Consider the following 24,758-nt stretch of genomic DNA (forward strand, 5'->3'; position numbering starts at 1 on the left):
TCTTTGTCATGTGTGGCCACTAAAGTATCTACCCGGTAACTTTAACGGTCAGCAAATAATTGGACAGGGATTTTCTTTAATTCCTTGAACCAAGAAGTGACCCAGCCTTTGCTGAATAGCTGTGTGTGTGTGTGTGTGTGTGTGCACACGCGCTAGGGTAGGGATCCCCAACCCTGGGCCATGGACCAGTACTGTTTTGTGGCCTGTTAGGAACCGGCTGCACAGCAGGAGGTGAGCAGCAAGCATGCGAGTAGAGCTTCATCTATATTTGTAGCCACTCCCCAGCACTAGCATCACTGCTTCAGCTCCACCTCAGATCATCAGGCATTAGATTCTCATAGGAGCTCCAGTCCCTGGTGCCAAAAAGGCGGGGGACTGCTGTGCTAGGGCATGCCTTCAATTCTCTGGAAGGTGGTTTAGAATTCTGCCTTAGCCTTCACATCCTGGTTCTCTAAAGCCTCGAGTTCAGCCAGAGGTAAGACATTAAGGCCTTCTCAGTGTCTCCTGGGCATGTGCATAACCCTGCATATGTGTGAGGCCTGTAGATTTCCATACTATGTTGCTGCTTTTCAAAGCCCTCTATAGACATCTCATTTCCCAGATTTTCCTTTTAAGTTTTGGTTCAGCCTTTTACCTGCCCCAACTGTTATTACTGTCACAGCCAATACAATGGTAAACAATTGCAACTGATTGGTTATGATAATTAAAACATCTCTAGAAACACCTGATTAATAATGCTTTACTTGAAAAAAAAAATGCTTTACTCATTGTGGTGATCATTCTGTAATATCTATATATTGAATCATGTTGTACAACTGAAACTAATGTTATATGTCAATATCTCAATAAAAATACTTCATATTAGGCACTGTACTGAAAGTATTGAAAGAAATTGGTATTCCATATATTTTAGGTAGAAGTACAGGTTCACATAACTGGAAAGCACCTTGGAAACTGATTCAATCTATCATATTCGTCATCACATTTCAGGAGTTACCACATCTAAACCAGCACAGCTACATGAAAGTTATTTTAAGCACCTTTACCTAAATAACCTCAATTTTCTTTCTATGTTATTCTCCTTGACTGGAAATACACACTACCAGCAAAAGGAAATTCAACAGAAATCATTGGCAAAAAATTCTTATCCATCATTATCTACAGACTGTAAATCACACGGTTAATCAGTTTATTACATAAGTTTAATGGACAGGTGTCAATATGAAGTCCTAGATTAGAAATAAACACTCAAGCCTTTTCATATGTACGTATGACTGAGATTGAAACTGGAAAGAATGTATAATAAAAGAGCAAGAAAGGAGTGGAGCAAGTAGTAGATATTAAACACAAAATGTTTCTAGTTTGAGTATATTAGAAAAATTGTTAATCTCTTACAGTTTAGTATCCTGTTAAAAGAACAAGATTTAAAGCAAAAGTTTTTTTTTAACTGACTCATGGCTCTGTTACTTATTAAGCTGTGGAACGTAGGGCAACTTTCCTCATTCGTGAACACCCCAGGGCGTTTTTGGAATATGTTTTACACTTCTGGCAAATACCTCGTACTCAATAAACCGCAGTCTTTATTACCTGAACGGTACTCTTTGTTTTCTTATACCTAATCTCAAAATTAGTAAGCATCAGGAGCAAGAAATTAGACTCCAATTCTCCGGTTCAAGTCCAGTCACACCAGGATATCTCTGAAAGATACCAAAGCGTCCCTTTTGCTGGAAGCGGATGTAGAATTCTGAATTTGTACAAAGTGCGACCACTTAGGAAGGAGGGATTTCCGCCTCAACGGCTCAAGCGCCTGCGAGACCAAGAAACTGAACCGGAACAGGTGGGAGGAACGCCCAGCGCCCAGAGGAGGGGTCCGGAAGCGCTTCTTTGGGGGGACTACATTTCCCACAAGCCCGCGGGGGCAGGGCGAAGGTGGGGCGTCGGGGACATACTGGACAGGCCTTGCCCGGCAATACCAAGGTAAATGCCGGCACTGCGGCTCCGAGGGAAGAGTAACTTACAGTCTGCGCCTAGACCTGTGCTAGTAACCCTCCTAACTTACCCTCGAACCTACATAAAACGACCTGGCGACTTTGGTATATTCGGGTCGGAGGACTCCCTCCACCGCCACTACCCATATCAGTACCCCCACGTTGGGCCTAGGGGCGCTTCCTAGATGCCCGAGGACGCGGGGTGCTGTGCGAGAAAGGTGAAGGCTCAGAGTACCCCTTTCTGAGGTTGGCGATCCGTACTAGCTCCTCGTTCGCCTCTCCCCAACGCCCTGTCGCTTATTATATCGTACAGGGAGCCGGGCTCCCTGGGGCTCGTTGTTAGAAGTGGTTGGTGCAGGGGAAGGTGCTCTCCCTCCCCCGGCCCAGTGTAGTAGCGGCAACTTTCTTTCTCCTTCTTTTGGTTGTTGCTCGCACGTCCTTGTCTAGAGGCTAAAGCTGTCGAAGCCGTGAGAGCCAAACACTACTGAGCACCTCCAGCCAGCATCCCTATCCTTTCATCTACCCTTTAGGGTTGTGTAAAGATTGCTACCGGAGAGGCTCAGTTAACTTGCCCTAGGTCACAGAACTTCAATGGCAGAATTTAAGGTTCGCACTAAGCCTCTCTCGACCTAAAGCCTTCTGCGTGTGACCATTACCTTTCTCTAAGAACCTAACAGAGACGGCAGGCGCTGATGACCAGTCATGTTTTTGTCCAGCGGTACCAACGCGCTGCTTTGGCACAGCTTGCAAACCCCGCGCCCGTTCGCGTTCTGCCTGTCGCGATGCGCTAGCGCTGACCCGCGGATCCGGCCTGTTCCAAAGGGGAGCACCAGGTCTCCCGCCGACCCACCCCATTTCTCTTCCTTTCTCTCTCCTCGGGCCCTTGTCTCAAGGAACCGACCGCCGGCGCGCATCAGCGCCGCTGCCTCGGGGAGAGTGGGTGGAGTTTGCTGCGCGGCGGCGGCGGCGAGCGGGTCATTTGGCGGTTGTGGGGCGGGGCTGTGAGAAGGGCGCGGACTGACAGAGCGACCCCGCCGGGATGGGGGGTGTGGCTGCTCCGCTGGGGTCCTGCGGGTGGGAGAGCGGCTCCGCGACCACCAGGGGCCGGAGCCTTTCCGTCCTATGCTAGACATGCTTTTCCTTTCGGTGAGTTCTGTCTTCGCGTGCCGGCTTCTCGACCTTAGTCACGCCCCGGGGAGGAGGAAGGAGCCAGGCCACCGCGGTTTGTTTGGCTTGGATAGGGCAGGGGAATCGACCAGCTGCTCTCTTGGGCCTCCTCCCTTTGGGCATGTTGATCCGCGGCTGCGCTCCATGTTCTAGTTTCATGCAGGCTCTTGGGAAAGCTGGTGCTGCTGCTGTCTGATCCCAGCCGACAGACCTTGGGACGGGGACCGGCGCTGGCGGCTGGAGATGGCGGACACGAGATCTGTGCATGAAACCAGGTTTGAGGCGGCGGTGAAGGTGATCCAGAGTTTGCCGAAAAATGGTACGTGCATTAGCACCCCCCCGCACCTCTCCGGAACCCCCCGCAACCCCTCGCACCCCCACGTAGGAAGCCTCCGGCAAAGGCCTGAGGGCCCAGTTTCTGAACCTTACCTCCTTGAACCTTTTTGCTTCTACTCCTGCTTATTTAACCTACTTTTCTGCTTTTAAAAGAAATGTAATTAAAGGGGAAGTATCGAATATGACTTAATTACCTGCTGATCTTTCAAGCCAAAGACAAATATATATTATCCAGTTTTTAAGCATTGTATATTATTGAAAACAAGTCTTGTCACTTAATGACTGCGGATATGTGTGTTAAAAAAAACTGGCATGGGGTTGCCTGGTGCCGCATGCTCACAAAGTCTACTATTTAAGCCTTTTGAAACTTCTGATATGACGGGAGAAAGGAAAGAACTATATTCACTTGTAAAACGATTTGTTTTTAGTAAATACATATTTATTTACTACTTATTTTTGCTATTGTACTAGTTTCTCTTTTTTGCACTCATATTGGACCTTTGCACCTTGGGAGAAAAGTCATTGACGTTCTTTTGTATTTAATGTGTCATTTCTCTGGCTACTTTGAAGATTTTTCTTTCTCTTTGGTCTAGGTATGGTGTTCTTCATATTTATCCTGTTTAGAGCTTGCAGAGCTTTCTAAATTTGTAATTTTATGCTTTTGACCAATGTTGGGAAGTTTAAGACCATTATTCAAATATTTTTTTCTGTAGAGAAGCTTGGAGAGGGCGACTTTTATTTTTCATTTCGTATCCTCCTGCAATATGTGAATTATTTTTCACAATAAACCTGTATTTTTTTAATGATACTTTTAAGTACAATTATTGTGCCAGAGTGTAAAATAGCTGACTACAACATTAATATATTACCATGGTATTTAATATTATGTTTTCTGTTAATCATCATTTGGCTATGTAATGGAATAGTCAACACCATTCAATGAAAATTCACTAAGTACAGATTCAAAAAGTTTGGAAATAAATATATGCAAAATAGTATTCCTTTGGTAGTCTCAAGCATCAAATTGGAGGAGGACAAATGGGGGATTGGAAGATAAGAGTGAGTGAACAAAATGTAAAGAAATATAGGAACTTATTTAGGTATTGATTCTTTTGAAATTTAATTAGTTTCAAGTATATAGTACATTGGTTAGACATCTATATAGTTCATAAAACGATCGCCCCAATTGCTCGCTCCTTCTCCTGGCCCTCCACCTAGCCAACATTAATGCTAACTGCATTCCCTATACCATGCTCCCCGTGACCATCTGTTAATTACTGATTTTACTTCTTTAACCCTTCACCCCATTCTCCCAGTCCCCCACCCCCCATCCCCTCTGTCTAGGTATTGATTTTTTAAATGCCCAATTAAGAGGGTTTATAGAAAGGCATGATTCTCAGTTTTATATAAGTTGTACCTTCATCTTTTCTCCTCCTAAACTACACATTTTAATATATTTTTTGAAAAATCGATAAAGCTAGACTTGATGTCTCTAGTTTGCTACCTTTGTTGACATTACATATCACTTATTAAGAAAGTCATGTAAATATAAAGTATCTATTAAAGAACATTTAAGAAGGTATTGCAAAGTTAAGATTACCTGTCAAATGGCAGTTGTGTTAGACAATATTCAGTATACTATTATTCCCTGAAACTAAATTGATATTGAGGTAGAATATTGTTATAAAGAATTATTAAATATTTTTATAATAATACTTTAAAATTGTTTGCCCTGTACTGGTTACAGAGAGTAAGATCCTATCGTTTTTGTTCCTTTTTACTTAATCTTTATTTAAGGCTTAAGATTATATTGAATTTTTATAGCATCTATGTTTGGTATTTCCTTGGTCTTTAGAAATTTAAGTTCTTAGATAATTTCTTAAACACATGTCAAATTTATCTTGCATGAGCACCTCGAGGACAGAAATTATACTTTATCCAGTGTCTTAAACACAGAAGACATTCAATATGTTATCAATCTTTGCTGTAACCTATTCTAATGTATTTATCATCCACCTTAACCAATAAACTTTTAAATCTTATTTGATTAACTTCCTGAAGATATTATAAGATGAGGCATTTGATATTTTAAATTTAGATTTGTTAGTTAAATCTATAACCATTTTTAACTGTAGTTTCTCCATTTTTTCCACTCTGCTATATAAAGAATTAGTCTATCATTAAAATACTATATGTAATAGATACTCCTACATGAGCATCTATTACATAGATAATTATTAATGTGATTTTGGAATTGATTATTTACTCTGCCAAGCCTGAAACACCAGCTCTCATCTTGTCCATGTTGTAATTTTCATGTTTATTAACTATTAGTTTTTGAGTACTACATGCTACTTGTTTATTATGTAATTTATAAAGTTTTTAAAGTATCTTTTTACAGTTTTTCTTAAAAAAAATTTATTTTTGGTATAAAAGTAATACACACTGAATGTAAATTTTTTTCAAACACAAACAACCAAAAAGGATGATCAAAATAATCTGTGTGCCTACTATCCAGAGTGATGCTCTTTAACTATTTGATGTGTTTCCTTCTACTCTGCTTTTTATGTATATAAATACTAATTTTGAAAAAATGGATAGTACTGGATATGCTGTTGTTAAACTTCTGTTTTTATAATAGATTTTATAATAGATTTTGAAGCTTCTCATGCCAGTGTTTATATTTTTCTACAATACATTTTAAGGGCTATAGTTATATATTATCTTCTTGTATAAGTGTATCGTATTTATCCAAGTGTTTACATAAAACATTTATATTTTAGTTTTTCCATGTTATTAAGAGTATTGTGACTTATAGTACTTGTTTATACCATTTGAACTTTTTAAACATAAAAAAGGTTATAGATACGCAGAAACATATATGAAACTGATCTTCAAAGAACTTGATGTGTCCAGAATTACAGAGATAGGCAGAGAAAAACCTATTTATCTTGGATTAATTCTTTAGCCAAAGTTCCTATCCATTGAGGAATTTAAATTTGGCCAAGAGAATTTGAATTTCTTACTGTTGCAATTTTATTAACAGAGTATACATTTAACTTTTTGTTTATGCTGGTCATTTTTGGTTTGTCACAATCTTTGAATAATCGTATCTATTACAGATGTATAATATAGTTATTATATATTTTGATACACTTGTATTTTTAAATGACTTTGCCAGTTATTATATCTACAGTGTGTTTCTTAATTTATTCTTTTATTTATTGAACTATGTTGGGCATTGTTATTAAAATCTGAAATCTCAAGAGTTTTTTAAACTGAAAGAATAAAGCAACTAACAGCCATAACTTTTGTTTCTATAAGATAGAAATACATAATTATCTGAACTATTAATGAAATATTTAGAAATCATCATTAATATAGTTAAGCTAATTTATAGGCTTAGATTATCAGTTGTATTCTCCAAGTGATCTGTATTTAATGTATGTTTCCAATAGGTTCATTCCAGCCAACAAATGAAATGATGCTCAAATTCTATAGCTTCTATAAGCAGGCAACTGAAGGACCCTGTAAATTTTCAAGGCCTGGATTCTGGGATCCTATTGGAAGATATAAGTGGTAATTTTATATTGAAAGCTATGAAAGAAATCTTACTGTATTGACATAATTATCATATGATTTTTATTTATGTGGTTATGTATTCTGTGCATTAAATTTTCTAGGTACAGGATACAATTTTTATCCTCCATGTGCTCTTAGTACAATTTCACACAAATAGGGAAGTCTTTGGAAGAAGGACAAACAATAAAATAAAAAGAGTCAGGTGCTGAAAGATAATAAAGCATTTTCAGTTAGTCTTTCCTTTTATGGAGTTTTTATGCCAAGAACAACTCTCAAACTAAAAGAAACAAGCTCTCCTACCTCTTTGACCTACCATGAAAAATAATGACTTATCAAGTGACTTCATTTGCTTTGAGCCTTTAGGTTAATAAGTAATTAAGAATGTGACTTAGCTGTCATGCTAACATTTTATCTAAGCCATCACTCCTGTCCCACTATACTTGAATAGAAATTTGATTTTTAATATACATAAAAGAATCATAAAATATCCAGAGATCCCTCTGCCATTTTTTCAATTGACTAACATTTGATGTTTTAAATACTATTGAAATCTTTATAAATGTCTAACAAAACATCTGACATAGTCTAATGTAGACTGTATGTTATGAACAGAGTATGCTAATTGGGGAAGTATATCTTAAGAGCCACACATTTTGATGGCTAAATTTCTTCACTCTGAATTGGAAGTCATTAAATTCTTTTGAAGATTTTTTAATACTCTACTTTTATCTAAAATCTTTATGAATAGTCATAAAATAATAGGTTAACTATAATAGCGACATTATTTAATCTTTTAAAACTATTTATTTACGATTTGCCCTCAGAATTGACCTTTGATAGAGTTAAACTGCTTCTAGAAAAAGTGTATAAAAAGAGGTTTTCATTTTAGGCAAAAATTTTAAAGGACTATTCTATTATCTAAGGTGTTAAACTTTTCCTTCTCTCGCATTTTCCTTTTTTTAGAAGTAAGAAACCATTTCCATTTTTCAGATGTGTAAGTTAGACTCTTTTTTAAATTAGCAGAAACTCTTAACCAATATTTCTGTTGTTTTAAAACATGTAGTGTCTTTTAAAATATTCATTTCTGTCATATAATGACAAAAAACTTTTAAAGAGTTCTTAGCAAATATTTACAAACAGTCTATAGTTTCTGTGTTCTAATATAGTCTCTCTAATCTACAGTCTATGGTCTATAAATGGGTAATATATTTATTAGTTTTAAATACAGCTTGATTTGCCAGTTTATTCACTGATATTTAAAGAGATCCTTTGGAAACATAATATGGCTTTAAGAAGAGCTTGTTTTAAATTAATGATGCTGTACCATCAACTATAAATTGTATTCTGAGCAATTGAAAATCAGTTGTCTTTTTGTTGTTAATTTGGATATTTTCTTTTTTAGGGATGCTTGGAGTTCGTTGGGTGATATGACCAAAGAGGAAGCCATGATTGCATATGTTGAAGAAATGAAAAAGGTAGGGAAAATAATTCACAAGAGAAAATAAAAATATTCAGAGCAGTCCTAATTAATTTTGTTATCAGGCAAAATATTTTAAGGAACAAGAGATTGTAATATGTTAGAATATAGAAACTAGATTATTGAATTTATTAGAGCCTTATCTGTCTTATCAAAGTTCATCTTAAGGTAAGTTTTTTCCTTAAGATACATCACATTGTGGTGATATTTTGTGTGGTTTTTTTTCACTTTCCTTATCTTTCTCTGTAGTTGACTTATGCAGAAAGTGTAGAAATAGGAATCTTTAAAAATATTGATGTCCCTAAATTAGGAGTCTGGGAAGTACCTGGACTGTCTTGAAAGCATTTCTTTGGAACTTTTTATTTAGCAAGACTGTCCAACAATGTTTTTATATACCTTTTGACACATAAGTTGAGGTACACCCATTGTTGTACTTCTCAGTACAAGCATTTTTCTGTGAATGCAAAGATCCTACAGAAGCAGAATAAGGTAAGGATGCATTTAGTTTCTCTGGTAACTTCTAAAAAACTCATTTCTTATTAACTACCTCTTTTAAGTTCGTTCAAGGAATTGTTCGGAGGAGCAAATTTATGAATAAATCATGGATTTTAAAGATGATCTTAGTACCTTTTTATAAAGGATAATGTTTATGTTGGAGATGGATCAGATGGTATGAAATCTAGGTCTGTTTGCTAATCTTAAATTATCTTTGAACATAAAATCTGTAAAAATGAGTAGTGGGTTTGTTGTTGTTGTTGCTGTTGTTTTTACTAGATGATTTGACAGTATTAATCTCTATAGTAATTTCTGTTTGGTGGATTCAAACTAGTTTTTATTTTGTTTTGATTTGTTTAAATCACCTCTACACTGCTAAAGTTGTGCCCTTTGTTACATTTTCACCGGTTTTTGTTAGTGGATTTTGTTTACAATAGAGGGCAGAGTTTAGTTCTTTGGGCTGTAAGCTATATCAGTAACACAACAACAAAGGAGCCTTTCAAAAGTAGAAAGAGAGAGAATCTAAAGTCTTTTTAATTAGTTAACTATTCCTTTTTCTTTACCTTAAATATCATTATAAACTTTAGGACACACTCTAACATAAGGCTGAATTGACACATTAAGTAAAATGTACCCATTTTTCTTTCCAATTTTATTAATTCATGATGCAGCCACAGTTTAAAGTTGGGGGGGGAGGTGAAACAATACGTGTTCCACTTTTTTTTCCCAAGGAAAGTTGAAACTATACGGCTGCCTTTTAGCTGTCTTAAAATGCTTCCACTGTGCCTATAGATTCCTATAATTATTTCTCGAATTAAAAGAATACACCATCTATTTTCACGAGACATTTAAAATTTTCATTTTATATTGTGAATACAATAAAGTTTGTAGGGAACTTTTAGAGGTAAATCTAAATATATTAGGATATGCATAGATTGAAAATTTGATTAGTCTTTTAAATTATTTTCAGAGTTTAGCTTTGTGGACATCAGTAGGTGAAATTTCATGCTTCTAAATAATCATTTGTCCCAAAGATTTCGTTACTGAATTTGAGATTTTTTCTAATGGCAATAATTTACTAACTGAAGCAGTCATTAAATTATGTTTTTAAATATAAATCTCAAATTACGGTATTAATGCTCTTTAGAATTAACTCTTTTAGTATGAATCTCATTCCATGCCTTTGCATTCAGAGACTTAAGGGACTTTGTTAATTTATGTTAAAATAGATAACGTTTTATAAAAAATTGCCCTTTCATACTTTATACACCATCCTGTGAAATACCACTAAAAAAGTTGCTGGAGTCAAACATCCTTTTAAAATAATTTAATAGGATTTTAGTTTTGAGGAAATAGAGTAATGCAGTTTGGGGGAAATAAGCCTTGTTTCTTTAAATAAAGTTTATTTCGATTCATAATCAGAAGGAAATATAAAATTCTATTTTCTGCATAATTTTACAGGCTGTCTTATGGGGATTTCCAGAAAATTCAGCCAGTACTTTACTAATGTGCATTATGTCTGTTGAATTTGAAGAGAGATTAGTATACAGTAGTCCCCCATTGTCCACGGGGGATACGTTCCAAGACCCCAGTCGCTGCCTGAAACCACAGATAGTACTGAACGCTATTTATACTATTTTTTTTTTCTATACATACAACCTTTTTGCTTAAAGGAAGCACTTTACAGTTTCTTTTAGGCATATAGAATTGCCATTTTCACTATTGCTCTTTGGGGCCATTATTAAATAAAATAGGGGTTACTTGAACACAAGCACTGTGATACCATGATAGTCGATCTAATAATCGAGACGGATACTAAGTGACTAAGGCCCAGAGAGTATAAACATCGTAGAGACTCTGGACAAAGAAATGATTCGTGTCAGGAATGAGATTTCATCATGCTACTCAGAACAATGTGCCGTTTATTTCTGGAATTTTTCATTTAATATTTTTGGATCGTGTTGGACCACGGGTAACTAAAACCCTGGAAAGTGAAACCACAGATAAAGGGACTACTGTACTTAATTTTTAAGAACAGTAGAATCACTAAGGAATCTTGTTAAAAGAAATACAGATGCTCCAGCATAACTGTATTTCTAATTGTTTCAGGATTTCCAAGAGGGTAGGGTAATCACTGTAATAGAGGAAGGACTAGAATAGGCTCTCAGGATGGGGAGGTTTTTTCCTAGAGTCCGTGCAGCTTACCAAATATTTCTTTTAAACATTCTTCATCTGGGTAAGTTACAATTCAATTGAATTAATTAAATTACACTTTAAAAAACCCTCTTTTCCAATGATAACTAGTAGTTACCTAGACTGAGATTTGCCTCTGTCTGCTTGTCTGTGTGTGTGTGTCTCTCTCTCTCTGTCTCTATCTCGTGTGTGTGTGTGTGTAAGATAGAGACAGACAGACCAACAGACAGACAGAGACAGGACTGTGTGACTACGCATTTGTGACATTTCTTTTATTTCAGCATTGGAGTGAGGGGGAGTATTTCATAAATGGCTAAGATTATTCTTGGTTTTGTATTTTTAAAGTCTCTCTTAAATTCTGGGTGTATCTCGCTATGACCACCTGTGTACTGACTATATTAACCACTGAAATTCTAGGTTCTTGAAAGAAAAATTACTGTGCTTATATTTGCTTAGCACCAGCATATACTTCATTTAGTTTCAAGTCCATAATTAACTCCTTTACTTTGCGGAGTATGAGAAACCCAAACACTGAATCGAATAGGCCTGTTTAAGAACAAATTTGAGAAAGAGATGTAAAAAATGATCTTTAATTGAAAGATAAGTAAAAGGAATCTGGTTTGGAAGATCAAAGGAGGTGCTGAGTGGGGTCCAACATGAGGTATGTGGTTGGCTTTCTAGATTCTGCTCCACTGAAGAATAGGGTAAAGGGCACTGACGTGTGTTTGAATCATATATCTGCCATTTATTAGCTGTGTCTTTAGTCATATCACAGAAATACTACCTTACGATTTCAGTTTCTGGTTTGAATCTAATTCTCAGAATTATTATAATTCAAATATATTACAAGTCATGTATCCATAATAAGCTATAAAAATGCTCTCCTTAAGGGCCCCAGCCTTACAATAAGTATTTCCTTTAGCAAAAAGACATTTTATGATTAAAGCATTCTTTTCAGTACTATCCATTGATAGGAGCAGCAGTTAAATCATCATCACTAAAACCAGCTTTTTTTTTTTTTTTTTTTAAATGCCTACAGCACCTGGTCTTCCTAGGCGGTCTTCCATCCAAGTACTAGCCAGGCCCGACCCTGCTTAGCTTTTGAGATCAGATGAGATCAGACACGTTCAGGGTGGCATGGCCATAGACCAGCTATTGTTAACATAGTTCACCTTGTATAGTCTCTCTTAAAAAACTCCCCTTCTTCCCCTCCCCTCCCCCCACCCACACACAGAGTAATGTTGGTGATGGGTATATCTCAGCTTAGAATCAGACTTGCTGATTACCATAGAATACTGATGGTCTTTCCTGTATCTAGTTTAGAAATAAAAGCATGTTAGAAAAACAATTTTAGAGTTGTAAACTACATTTTATTAAATACTTTCTATGTGCTGGACACTGGAAGTACAGGAGTGATCAAAAACATATGAAGGCCCTTTTCCACAGTTTACATTCTATTGCAAAAGGCATTGAACAAGCAATAAAGCAGGAAGAATGACTAATGAGTCTGAGGTTGTTGTATAAGGATCTACTTTAAAAGTGCATATGAGCTGAGGAAATATGCAAGAATAATATAGGGTTTTGGTTGTTTAAAATAATACATTTGTTCATTTTAATAATAAAAGTAAGATAAGTAAATGAAAAAGCCCAAACATTGAAAGAAGTGTAAAATGAAAAATGAGTTCCTCATTCCCTCTATTTTAAACTTTTTAGTGGTAATTATTTTTAGTTCTATTTTGTAGATTAAGTCAGAGAGATACATATCTTATTAAAAAAAGAGAAAACCAATAATTGTATCATATTAAACATACTGTATAGCAACTAGCTTTTTACCTTTAAAATAAAGTTCATGGATATTTTTCTAATCAGCACACACAAAGCTAACCTTAGTCTTTTTAATATCTGCAAAATATTCCATATATGGAAATACTTTACTTTCTTTTATCGGTCACCCATTGATGGTTATTTATTTGAATGTGTGTTCAGTTAATATGCCTTGCTTTTTAAATTTGATGATTCTAAATTGCCCCATAGTTATAAAGATGTCTGACAGTAATTATTTCCTATTTTACTTTTGTGCCCCTTTAGAAACAATGCCACAGTGTTAAAAAACAGGTGTAATAATTTTACACTAACTTCACAATTTTTTGTTTTATTTAACCTCAATGCCCTTAGTTTTTAATACACAATTTATAGATTATTATGTCAAATTTTACATGACGCTTATATGAAATAACCTTCAAAATGAAAACATTTTTAAATCTTTAATTTGCTTGAAACTTTTCTAGGAGAATATGTACGTTAAATATGTAATTCTCATAGACATTTTGGGAATCTATAAATGAATATCACATCTTGAAATTACCAATACATGAATTGTAAATGTTATTTTATACCAGTGTAGATAAGATTAATAGTTTGTGATTTCACAAGATTTGTTTCCTTTGATTACAGATTCTTGAAACTATGCCAATGACTGAGACAGTTGAAGAATTGCTACAGGTCATAGGTCCGTTTTATGAAATTGTAGAGGACAAAAAGAGTGGCAGAAGTTCTGATTTAACTTCAGGTGGGACTATTTTACCTCATTTTTGACTTAACAACTGATACATTGTGCATGCATTAATAATTACATGTCTCTAATTTTTTTTAATTTCACATGCTAGTCCGACTGGAGAAAATCTCTAAATACTTAGAAGGTAGGAATAATAAAATCCACGTAAAAATTTTGTTTAAAATTTACATGCCAAAGAATTCTGCACAAATTATCTAACTTATAAGCTTGCCACTCAAAAGAGTTTTCAATCCAAACAAACACATTGCATAAAGTTCCAATATGTTATAAATAAGTTATTGCAACATGAAAGATGGTTCACTTAGTATATACAAAATTATAACAATTCATAGTGTTATTTTGATGGATCATATTTTTTATTTTGTTTTTCAATTATATTAGCAATACCATGGCTGAAATGGTTTCTAGCTAATTTTAAAGTGATATGTTTGCAGTATAGTTTAACTGTAGCTTAGCAAGCCGAAACAGTGCATCAGTGAATTCACTTAGCATGGTTTTTCTTTTTAGCATTCTGTTTTCATGTTCTCAATAAAGAACTGAGAACTAGCAGAAGTGGAATAATGTACACATTTGCTGTTATTAACTGTAAACCTTTGCCCTTTAAGTTTTTTTAGAAAGTAGAGTGAAGTGAGCCCTAAGAGTCATTTTAAATGAAAATTATATGTATTTTCCCCCCAGCTTTGTTGAAATGTAATAGATAATTAGATGCTTGTATTTACATTCAGGGATCTAAAGAACAAAATAACAACAACAAAAACAGATAAACTCATACAGAAAAAAATATATGTTTAATATATATGGTATCCTCCCTTTTGGTTTCTGTCATCCCTACTTACAAGGCATCTTCTACTAATTGATAGAAATTACAGTGTTTTGACATAATAATCCTGTCCTCTCAGAAGGCCTGCACTTTGTGTCTGCCACAGAGACCGATAGTGACTGCTTATTGGACATTACTCTGTACCACACCCACTGTATCTGATATGCCTAGAGGAGTCAAATATTATCAAATTATCTTCCCTATTCAGGCTTATTCAATTCAGAATAGATATTGTTTTCTCTGTGTAAACCATGTTTTTAAGATGAAATGAGGAATAAATCTGGACCTGCCAGAGGCAAATGTTTAAACAACTAAGTATAAAATCAAGGAAGAATGAAGAATAATAATAATAAAGGTTCAGGTCCACACACCCTTAGCTCTAATTTAAGAATTCGAAAAGCTTGATAACCAAAAAGATTCTTTTGTATCATTTGGCAGCAGAATTTGTTCTGACATGAAATAATTAAAGACCAAACCCTGACCTAAAAAGACATGAAGCTATTTTAAGTCTTTACTTATCCTGCCTAGTGTGACTGTTCATGTTTTGCTGCAGAAATCTTATTTTTTTTTTTTAGTGAGAGCTTCCTAGACTCTGTTGAAGGTGTTACATAATATACAGTATATATAGTGTATGACCTTTGCAAAATTAGAAAACTCTGGATTTCAAATCATAATCTGGATCAAAAGTGGTAAGGGACGTGTACCTATAACATAATTTATATAACTTGTTCCATCCTGATGTACATTTAGATTGTTTCCTCTTCTGATCTTCAAAAAATGCTGCTGAAATTAACCATATACAAATGTCATTTTACATATGTGGGAGGATATCTATAAGAAAAAATATTAAAAATGTAATTGCTGGGTCAGAAGATATGGGGGTTTGATAGGTGTTTGCAGTTTTGTAAGATATTGCCACATTGCAAGACAGTTTGCACTCAACTTTTTTTTTAAACGAAGCGTTTTTTTCAAAATCACCATTTAGGCCTAGTAGAACAGAAGTATCTGTGTCACATGGGTTTTTTCAGAATATACATATATAGTAAGTTTTGAAATCAGGAAGTATGAGCTGTCCCACTTTGTTCTTTTTCAAGACAGTTTTGACTATTCTGGATCCCTTGCATTTCGATAGGAATTTTAGAAACAGCTTGTCAATTTTTGTAAAAAAGGCTAGCTAGGATTTTGATAGGGATTGCAATGAATTACAGGTCATCTCAACAGTATTGCCTTCCAATTAATTTACTTAGATCTTTAATTTTTTCCACAACGTTTTCTCATTTGCACTGTATAATTCTTATACCTTTTCTTGTCAAATGTATTCATAAGTATTCTTTTGGGGGCTTTCGTAATGCATTGTTTTCTAATTTTATTTTTGGATTTTTTTTATTGTTAGCTTATAGAAATACAGTCGATTTTTGTATGCTGACCTTCTATCCTGCAACATTGCCAAACTATTTATTAGTTCTAATAGTGTTTTCGTAGATTTCTTAGGATGTTCTATATAAAAGAGTGTGTCATCTGCAAATAGAGGTTATTTTACCTCTTTCTTTCCAATCTGGATTTTTAAAAATCTTTTTCTTTCTTGCTTAATTTTCCTAGCTGGAACTTCTAGTACAGTATTAAAAGAAATGGCAAAAGCATACATTTTGTCTTCCTTATTTTGGGAACACAAAATTCAAGTCTTTTTATGTTAAGTATGGATGCTAGCTATGAGTTTTCATAGATGCCCTTTATCAGCTTGAGAAAATTCTTTTGTATTCTTAATTTCTTCAGCATTATTATCATGAAGAGTGTTGGATTTTGTAGAATGTTTTTTCTGCATCTGTTGTCATAAACATGTTGCTTTTGTCCTTTAGTCTGTTAATATGGTATATTACATTTATTGATTTTTGGATGTGAAGTAGGGCTCATTAGTAATTGTCTGTGCTTTCTACAACTCTCATCAAAGAACTGTTGTGATCCTGTTTTTGCTCCTGTCAAGTCCTTTTTGACAGCCGTCATTTGTTGGGAGTTTGGGGGGTTTCCTGTTAGTTTTGTTAAAGATGTCTGTGGGTGGCGGGTGTTTTTGTTTTTTGTTAATTGTTGTTATTCTTTTCTTTCTTTTTTTTTTTTTCCTGGTTATAAGAGGGAGAGAAAGGGAGATTCAAAAACTATCATGATTCTCTAAGAGAGACTAGAACACAATGCGTTAGATAGAACTGAATTTTTAGTCTTCTGTTTTGTAGCTTTCTGTTTAAGTAGACTTACATAAGAATATAGACCTGACTATTTAAGATGTATGGAGATTTTGAAATTTAATATGTTATTTGGGATGCAGGAAAGCATCCCAAATGCATTTGTATAAGTGAAAATAAAGCCCAAAAGCTTATGGAGGAAGACCACTATTTTGGGCCAGTAGCCATTTAGGAGGCCTCTAATATCTTAAAGCGTTGATGAGAATATAATTCCCTGAATCTCAAAATGTGGTCCAGTAACCAACAGCATTGGCATCACATGGGAGCTTTATGGAAAGACAGAATCTTAGACCACCCCAGACTTACTAATTCAGGATCCACATTTTAACTAGATCTCAGGTGATTCCTGTGCATATTAATGTTTGAGAAGCTCTGATGTGTTTACTCTTAAGGTATGACTTCGGGCAATAGGACAGTTTTCCTTTTTACGTGACTGATAGCATTAACTTACATTTTTATGAAAAGCTTAACTATAAAGACATAATAATAAATTGTGTACCTGAAGCCTTAAAGGTTATAAAAAGATTTTAAAAATGTTTAAATGTAGTCCAACTAATGATGATTGTTGTTAGGGTCAAATATATTTATGTTTCCAGTATGCTAGCATATAGCAATTCTTTATTTATCATGTATAAAGATTATTCATCTCTAACTTTATTAATTTGATTGACATTAAAAATAATTTATCTTTTGCCTTGTTCAGAATGGTTTTATCAATTTCTTGTAAACTAATTGAAGGAATTTATGTAATGTATGTAATATTTATAGACGAAGAATAGAATACCATTAAGTATATATTGGAATCTAACTTTTTACTTAAAAATTATTTTATTAGTTATTTGTAAATTACAGTGTTATTTGTATGTTACAGCATTAGAGATTAAATGGTCATTTCATATTTTAGATCTTGGTAATGTTCTAACTTCTACTCCAAATGCCAAAACTGTTAATGGTAAAGCTGAAAGCAGTGATAGTGGAGCTGAGTCTGAGGAAGAAGAGGCCCAAGAAGAAGTGAAAGGAGCAGAACAAAGTGATAATGGTAACCTTTGATGATGGGCTAATAATTTTACATTAACTAAGACAAAGGGTATGGAGAGGTTTGGGCTGATTTGACATTGTGTGCGTGTAGTGGGATGTGGGCTGTTGACCCTATAGCCAGGTTTGCTGTGGACAAAAGGCTCTTCTATAGAGTATAAGGACAGCCGGCCTTATGCATAGTTGGAATGGATGCCAGTTGAAGGCTAACAAGTATAGGCCTTTCCTCCAAATGTAATGCGTGAAATGCTGCATCAGAAATATATTCATTTAAGGTATTGTTTCCAGTATGAAAATGCATATGTTACTAAGGAGAGGAGACAAATTAAACTCTGAATATCTCATCAAGAATAGACTGGAATCCTGAGACTAGGATACGGGCAGAAGTTTTAATGAAGAGGGAACATTGGAATCATGGGGCACTGCATTAAGGGGTTTTATTAGTAAGAGTACTAGTGATTCTTGGGAAGACTGTTCAGGAAGGAGAGGCAGAAAGACACCAAAACAAACTGCACAACTTAGTTTTCTCTTTGTGTTTCATTAAGGTATGACAAATGATTCCTTCTTTGAAGGATCTTTTTATTGACCACTTTTGTACTGCTGGGTCTTATAGAACAATTTTCCTATGCTGAGAGAATGTAAAGACCTTGAGAGATTGTTTCTTAAAAGGTCTAAAAAATTCACAGGGAACTGAAGCAGTTGTAAAACCAACTCAGTTTGGTTGAGCTCTCAGTATATGAAAAACTCCTTTTTGAGAAGCACCCCATCTCTCTGATCCAAGTAGGAAACCCTTCAAAGGGATTATGGTAGGGGGAAATGACTTGATAGTAGAACATAGATTACGGAAGTTGACCTAATGTAAACTTTTATGACTCTCCATTTTCACATAAAAGATAAAACGAAGAAATCCACAGACCATAAGAATTTGGAAATTGTTGTCACTAATGGCTATGATAAAGACAGCTTTGTTCAGGACGTACAGTTTGACATTCATGCCAATTCTTCCCTGAATGGCAGAAGTGCTGAAGAAATAAAACCTGTAGATCAAAATTTGGAGCAAACTGGAAAAACTATTGTCTGCATTCACCAAGGTATTCTCCCATAATAATTATTTGTCCAGCCTCTTCTCTATAAATCAAATATTCTTTTAATAATTTCAGGATATTTAGGAGTAATTTAGAGTTTAAAAACCTTAATGCTAAGATATTTAGTAACATTTTAGGATTTACTAATATTATAAAGGTTTATTTTTTTGAAAGACAGTAAATTAGAGCCAGGGCTTTTATATTTTTATTGAGATTATTAAATTGTTTTTGTATGGCATTTTAAACTAAAATTTTGCACTTTTTACTTTTATTCCTATGTTTCTTTTAATTTAAACCTCTTAATGTGATACCTTTTTTCTCCAATCAGAAAGATAAGTTATACTTTTTTCATATCTTAGAGCTCTAGTTGTGAGCCTGTAATTTGTATACAGTGAATTATTAACATTGTTTCAATTTAGCCAAGACACCAAGAATTATAATTTCTTAATGTAACAACCAAACTTGCATAGTTGCATTCAGTCTTAGGCCTTCTTACTAGTTATTACTGTTCTCTTACAAGGTTATTAAATTTTGCAAGGTTTGATTTGGACAATGTCTTTGTATAATTCTATGATATAATACTTCGTTATCTTTCCAAATAAAAATTACCAACTAAGTTTAAAGTTTTGGTAAGTTAAAAGAAAAGAAGTGTGGTTTGGTAAATCAAATTTGTCTCCCAGTGTGAAATAACATAGAGCTAATAAGTTTTGAAAATGGAATATATGCCTTTTTCTTCAATTAGAGAATAATTATTCGACCTGGACATTTATTCATATTTAGATATAAATGATGATCATGTTGAAGATGTTTCAGGAATTCAGCATTTGACAAGTGATTCAGACAGTGAAGTTTACTGTGATTCCATGGAGCAATTTGGACAAGAAGAGGTAAAAATGACATTTTTTAATGATAAGTTTTCAAAGTGGTATATTAGAATTCATGCATAACTTCTGTTAATAGCAGATGTACATGCTGTTCATCACTTTGAAAACATACCTCTAAAATGTTTAAATATTTATATTTTAAATTGTGTATTTAAAAGTTTCTGAATATTCAAAAAATAACATCTGAATGTTATAATTTAAAACATATTCATATTTATGAATATTCTGAGAGAGGTGAGTTGGAGAAGTAGAGAGTACACTCCTTATGCTAAGCCCTAAGTTTGAAACATTGATAAATATTCAAAAATTAAATAATTTTCCAAGAAATAAATCTGTTCTTCACATTGACTTTAATATGTTGAGCTGAATTTTTAGTGGACATACTTTTCAGATTTCAGTTAATTAAGATTGAGTTTTGGAAGCTAACATTTGAAAAAATTTATTAAAAGCACTTGAATTGTTTTTTCTCTTTGACAGCTTTTTCTGATAATGACGAGGGTGGTTTTGACAGCTAGCTGTATTTATGTTTGGTAGTTGTGTATCCTTCCCCCACTAGTTCCCCACCTCTGTTCTAACACAATTCAAGTGTGTCTTACAGAAAATCATTTATTTTTGCCTCCCTAAAGTAATGATTTTAACTTTATCTCTTTGTGTTTTCTTTTTTAAAAATTCCATAATGCAATTGAATTTACCTCTTAGCTTTCTCAAATTTTAAAAACCAGTGAACAAAAAGTACTTTTTAACTAAGGTCAAACACAGATGAGTAGTGTAGATGGGAAGAATAGTGGTAAGGAGACTAAACTGAGAAAGAGCTGCAATTAGTGACAAATGAAAAGTGATAAAAATACAGATTTCCTTTTATTTTTTCTTTTTAAAAGATTTGTTTGGGGAAAGTTGGTGAAAAAGGACTGCATGGGAATTAATCTCAGTAAAATCCTAGATACTAAATTGCTCCTATTTTCTCTGTAAATCAGTCGATAGACCAAAATCTTTCATGGGGCTCTGCCTGATCTGGCTCCTGCTTACCTTTTTGGCCTCTCTGTTCACACCACTGTCTCCTGTTTGGGCTTTGCTCATACCACCCTCTAAGTCCCTTCCCCTTCTCTCTTCCAGAACCAGCATCCATGCATTCATTTCGCTGGAATGTAACTCACATTTACCTCCCCTGTCACCGAGTTAACTCCTGCACATCCTTTGAACCCTGATGCAGATGTCCCTTCCTGAAGGAAACCATTAGATAAAATACAGCCCCGCCACATCACTGTCCTCACCAAGTCTTTAAAAAATATGTCTAATGTCTCTGATCAGTTTTGGAGTCCTCGAGAATCAAGGCGTTTTCAAGTTCTTTTGGTGATTAACTAATACCATATTTATTGTTTCCTTATTATGATTCGAACATTTTCCTTTTCTCATTGATTTCCCCATTTTAAAATTTCTCATTAATTTAAACATTCATTTAAATACTTATTGGACGAATGACTGACTCACAAGAATAATTCATTGCCATAACTTCTCAATTCTTCCCTTATAAATGAATCATTTCTCTCCCATTTCTTCCCTACATATAGGAGGCAGAATATGAAGAAGTTTTTTTAGAAAAATAATGTTTTCTGTAATAACATGAAAAAAACATTTCATAAAAACAGTAATTCTTCTATTATCATGAAAACTTTGTGGTGTATAATTTTGCCTATACCTTTTAACTCAGTATTTTAATTTATAGTCTTTAGACAGCTTTACATCAAACAATGGACCATTTCGATATTACTTGGGTAGTGATCTCAATCAGCCCTTGGAAAATTCTGGTTTTCCTGAAGATGTTCAAGTATATCCTGAGAATGGCAACGTTGGGGACATGCAGGTGGTAGCGGTGGAAGGAAAAGGTGAAGTAAAGCATGGAGGAGAAGATGGCAGAAGTAACAGTGGAGCACCACACCGTGAGAAACGAGGCGGAGAAAATGAGGAATTCTCCAGTGTCAGGCGAGGGAGAGGTGTGTATTCATTTATGTTCTCACTGACTATCTTTACAAACTAATTAGTGAAACAGGGAGGGTCTCGATAGGAGTATTGGAACTATCATTCTGCAAAGGGAATGTTAAAATTTATCCATATATAACATCCGACCATTTTTCTTTGTGTCTGGTTCTCCCATTTGATTCCACAAGGCACAGTACTATGTCCTCTGAAGGCATGGGGGAAAACGTTTATATTTTTACATCTTTTATGCATTTTTTGAGGTAGAGATAAAAGAACATTTAACACAAAGGTCAACGTTACGAATAGTAATACGATCAGATAATAGACTAGAGAGTTGAATGGGGAAGAAAAGTAAATAATTTTTAATTATTTATAGTAAAGAATGAATAGGTATTATCAAAAAAGAGAATTAATGGAAAGATGAGTATCATATAATCTCACTTTCATAGAATCTTACAGAGAAGAGATTAATGGTTCCCAGAGGTGGGAAGGGGTTTGGGGGCTGGAGGATGAGGGAAATGGGTGACAGGAGTCAAAAGGTGTAGTACAGACTTCTAGTTATAAAATAAGTCATGGGATATATTGTGCGCCATAGTAACTACAGTTAATACTATATGATAATTTGAAAGTTACCAAAAGTAGATCTTTTTAAAAAGTTTTCAATTACAGTTGACATTCAATATATTAGTTTCAGGTGTACCGCATAGTGGTTACATATTTATAGAATTTACAAAGCGATCCCCCTGATAAGTCTACCACCCGCCTGGCACCATACATGGCTATTACAATATTATTGACTGTGTTTTCTAAGAGAGTAGATCTTAAAAGTTCTCATCACGAGAAAAAAAATCTTAACTGTGTATGGTAATGAATGTTATCTGGATTTGCTGTGGTGAATATTTCACAATATATACAAATATCGAATCATTATGTTGTACACTTGAAAAAAAGGAAAATCCCTGTTTAATTTCATGAGGTCATAAAAAATTAAAGGATTATTAGTGTATCTGGTTGAAAAAACCTACAAAAGTAAAGCAAATTAAGACAGCAGAAAAAGGAATTAATGATATTAAGAAAATTATAGTTTAAAAAATAGCCCTTTGAACACATACAGAATTGTGAATATTTAGTTAAGAAAAGGAAGATCACAGCATATTACTGGAGTCTTGAATTCAGGCCTCTTTCTTTGGGCAATTTATCACATAAACATATGAAAGGCTTCCTATTTGCAACCTGACTTCACCCCACCTGCAACACACTGCAACTTCCAGCAATCACAGGGTCATGTACAAGTGGCACACCCTGAAAGTTAAGCTTGGCAAGCTTTATAGTAAATCTGCCTCAGCACTAAACAAATATTGAGCACCTGCTCTTTGTCAGACTGTGTTCTGGGTCCTGGGGATGCTATAAAGAAGAAATGTCCCTCCACTTCAGGGTACATTCTTGTGTAGGGGAGCTGACGGTGAATAATCAAACAATTCAGATATATTGCAAATGGTGGTAAGTGCTCTGAAGCAAAAAAAATAGGGTATTTGGATGGAGTGACTGGAGGTGGGGATTAACATAACATGGGAATGGTCTGAGTAATCTTGGCTTTGTGAAGTCTGCTTTGAAAGCTGAATATTACAAGATACACTAAAGTGAGCAGAGGCAGGAATACTTTTCTGCCATCATCAGTACCCAATGACAGGCCTTCACAGAATATCTCAAGTTCTTAAGGATACAGGAAAAACTAAGCCGCAAAGTGGACTTTCCACATTTTTTTCCTATGTAAATTCCATACCAATAGCTAAAGTGGTCTGAAAGGACCACTTGAGAATTTACTTCATTTTGATGTAAGAGTAGAAATCTTCTTGAAAATGGCATCAAGCACTTCAGTGTACTTTTTGGGGTTTAACTTGGCAAACAGCTCCAATTATGTTTCTCTGACAACCCAAACACTGCTTGTAGTTCAGCTTAGGGAATGTTGCTGCTGTAGAGTTCCAGGATGTCAGATGGCAATCAGGTAGATCATTTCTTGTTTATTATTTAAAACAAAACAAGCAAAACTTATATTTGCAAATGTAAAATCTTGTACTATTCCATTTCTGCAAGGGTAGGGTAACATGGTAGTACCTTTTATATGCTGCAGTAGAAAACTGTTTCAGCTTTTCTGAAAAATAACTTAACAGCACTCATTAAGAAACTTGATAAAGTGGTTACCTTTGGCCCAGTATTTCTATGAGTCTATCTGTCTTAAAGAAATCAGTAGAAATTTGGATAAAACTTTATATACAAAGACATTCATTGCAATGGTATTTGTAATTGCAAAAATTTGGAATCATTCTAACTATGGAAAAGTGGCAAATGATCAAATAAATTGCTTCATGTCTTACTAGGGAGTTTATGTGGCCATTTCAGTGTTTTTGGAATAAAATTTAATGATGCAGATAAATGTTTATAGTATTTTTTAAGGTAGGATACAAAATCATGTATAAGGGGTAATGCCAATTCTGTAAACATAAGCGTAGAAAAAGAATGGATAGATATATAATAAAATTGTAAAAGTAATGAAATTTCAATATCTTTATAAATATAATGGAAATTATAAAAATAAAAACATTTTAAAACCTTTTGGGAGGTTTACAGTGACCAAAAAGAAAAATATAGCTACTTAGTGTAGCTTTTAATACTCAACAGTCTTCAAATTTTTTCAATCTTGTTACCTTATTAGTAAAAGATTTTTGAGAATATATATATGTATTATTTGTGAATTATATGCATTTAGTCATGTAGTAGTATATTAAATATATTATAAAGCTTTAGAAAAAGCCTAAGAATATATCAATATAAATAGAAGTTTACATATTTACTCTTTGATTCCAGTGGTTTACTTTGTGTGCTTCCTGATGGTTTCCATTCCACTCTGGA

The 24,758-nt window shown here is 34.5% G+C and overlaps 1 protein-coding gene and 1 non-coding gene across 5 annotated transcripts in view; one reads left to right on the forward strand and one right to left on the reverse strand.

The window, feature by feature from the left end:
* The first annotated feature begins 1,833 nt into the window (after positions 1-1,833).
* Positions 1,834-24,758, forward strand: part of ACBD5 (acyl-CoA binding domain containing 5) — a 33,964-nt gene continuing 11,039 nt past the window's right edge. The window contains exons 1-9 of one of the 4 annotated variants that reach the window (XM_039877616.1): positions 1,834-1,977; positions 3,309-3,474; positions 6,950-7,070; positions 8,476-8,548; positions 13,693-13,807; positions 17,772-17,906; positions 18,796-18,993; positions 19,768-19,874; positions 21,595-21,862. In XM_039877616.1, the coding sequence (XP_039733550.1) occupies positions 3,399-3,474; positions 6,950-7,070; positions 8,476-8,548; positions 13,693-13,807; positions 17,772-17,906; positions 18,796-18,993; positions 19,768-19,874; positions 21,595-21,862 (1,093 nt within the window). In that variant the 5' untranslated portion in view covers positions 1,834-1,977; positions 3,309-3,398. Of the gene's footprint in view, positions 1,978-2,977; positions 3,135-3,308; positions 3,475-6,949; positions 7,071-8,475; positions 8,549-13,692; positions 13,808-17,771; positions 17,907-18,795; positions 18,994-19,767; positions 19,875-21,594; positions 21,863-24,758 lie in introns of those variants that run through there. The other 3 variants (XM_039877618.1, XM_039877615.1, XM_039877617.1) reach the window with 3 other exon arrangements.
* LOC120614746 (5S ribosomal RNA) lies at positions 12,269-12,387 on the reverse strand. Its single transcript, XR_005656062.1, has one exon. It is a non-coding gene; the product is annotated as a 5S ribosomal RNA (ribosomal RNA).

Source organism: Pteropus medius, unplaced genomic scaffold, assembly GCF_902729225.1.
Source record: "Pteropus medius unplaced genomic scaffold, Ma_sr-lr_union100, whole genome shotgun sequence".
Classification (NCBI taxonomy): domain Eukaryota; kingdom Metazoa; phylum Chordata; class Mammalia; order Chiroptera; family Pteropodidae; genus Pteropus; species Pteropus medius.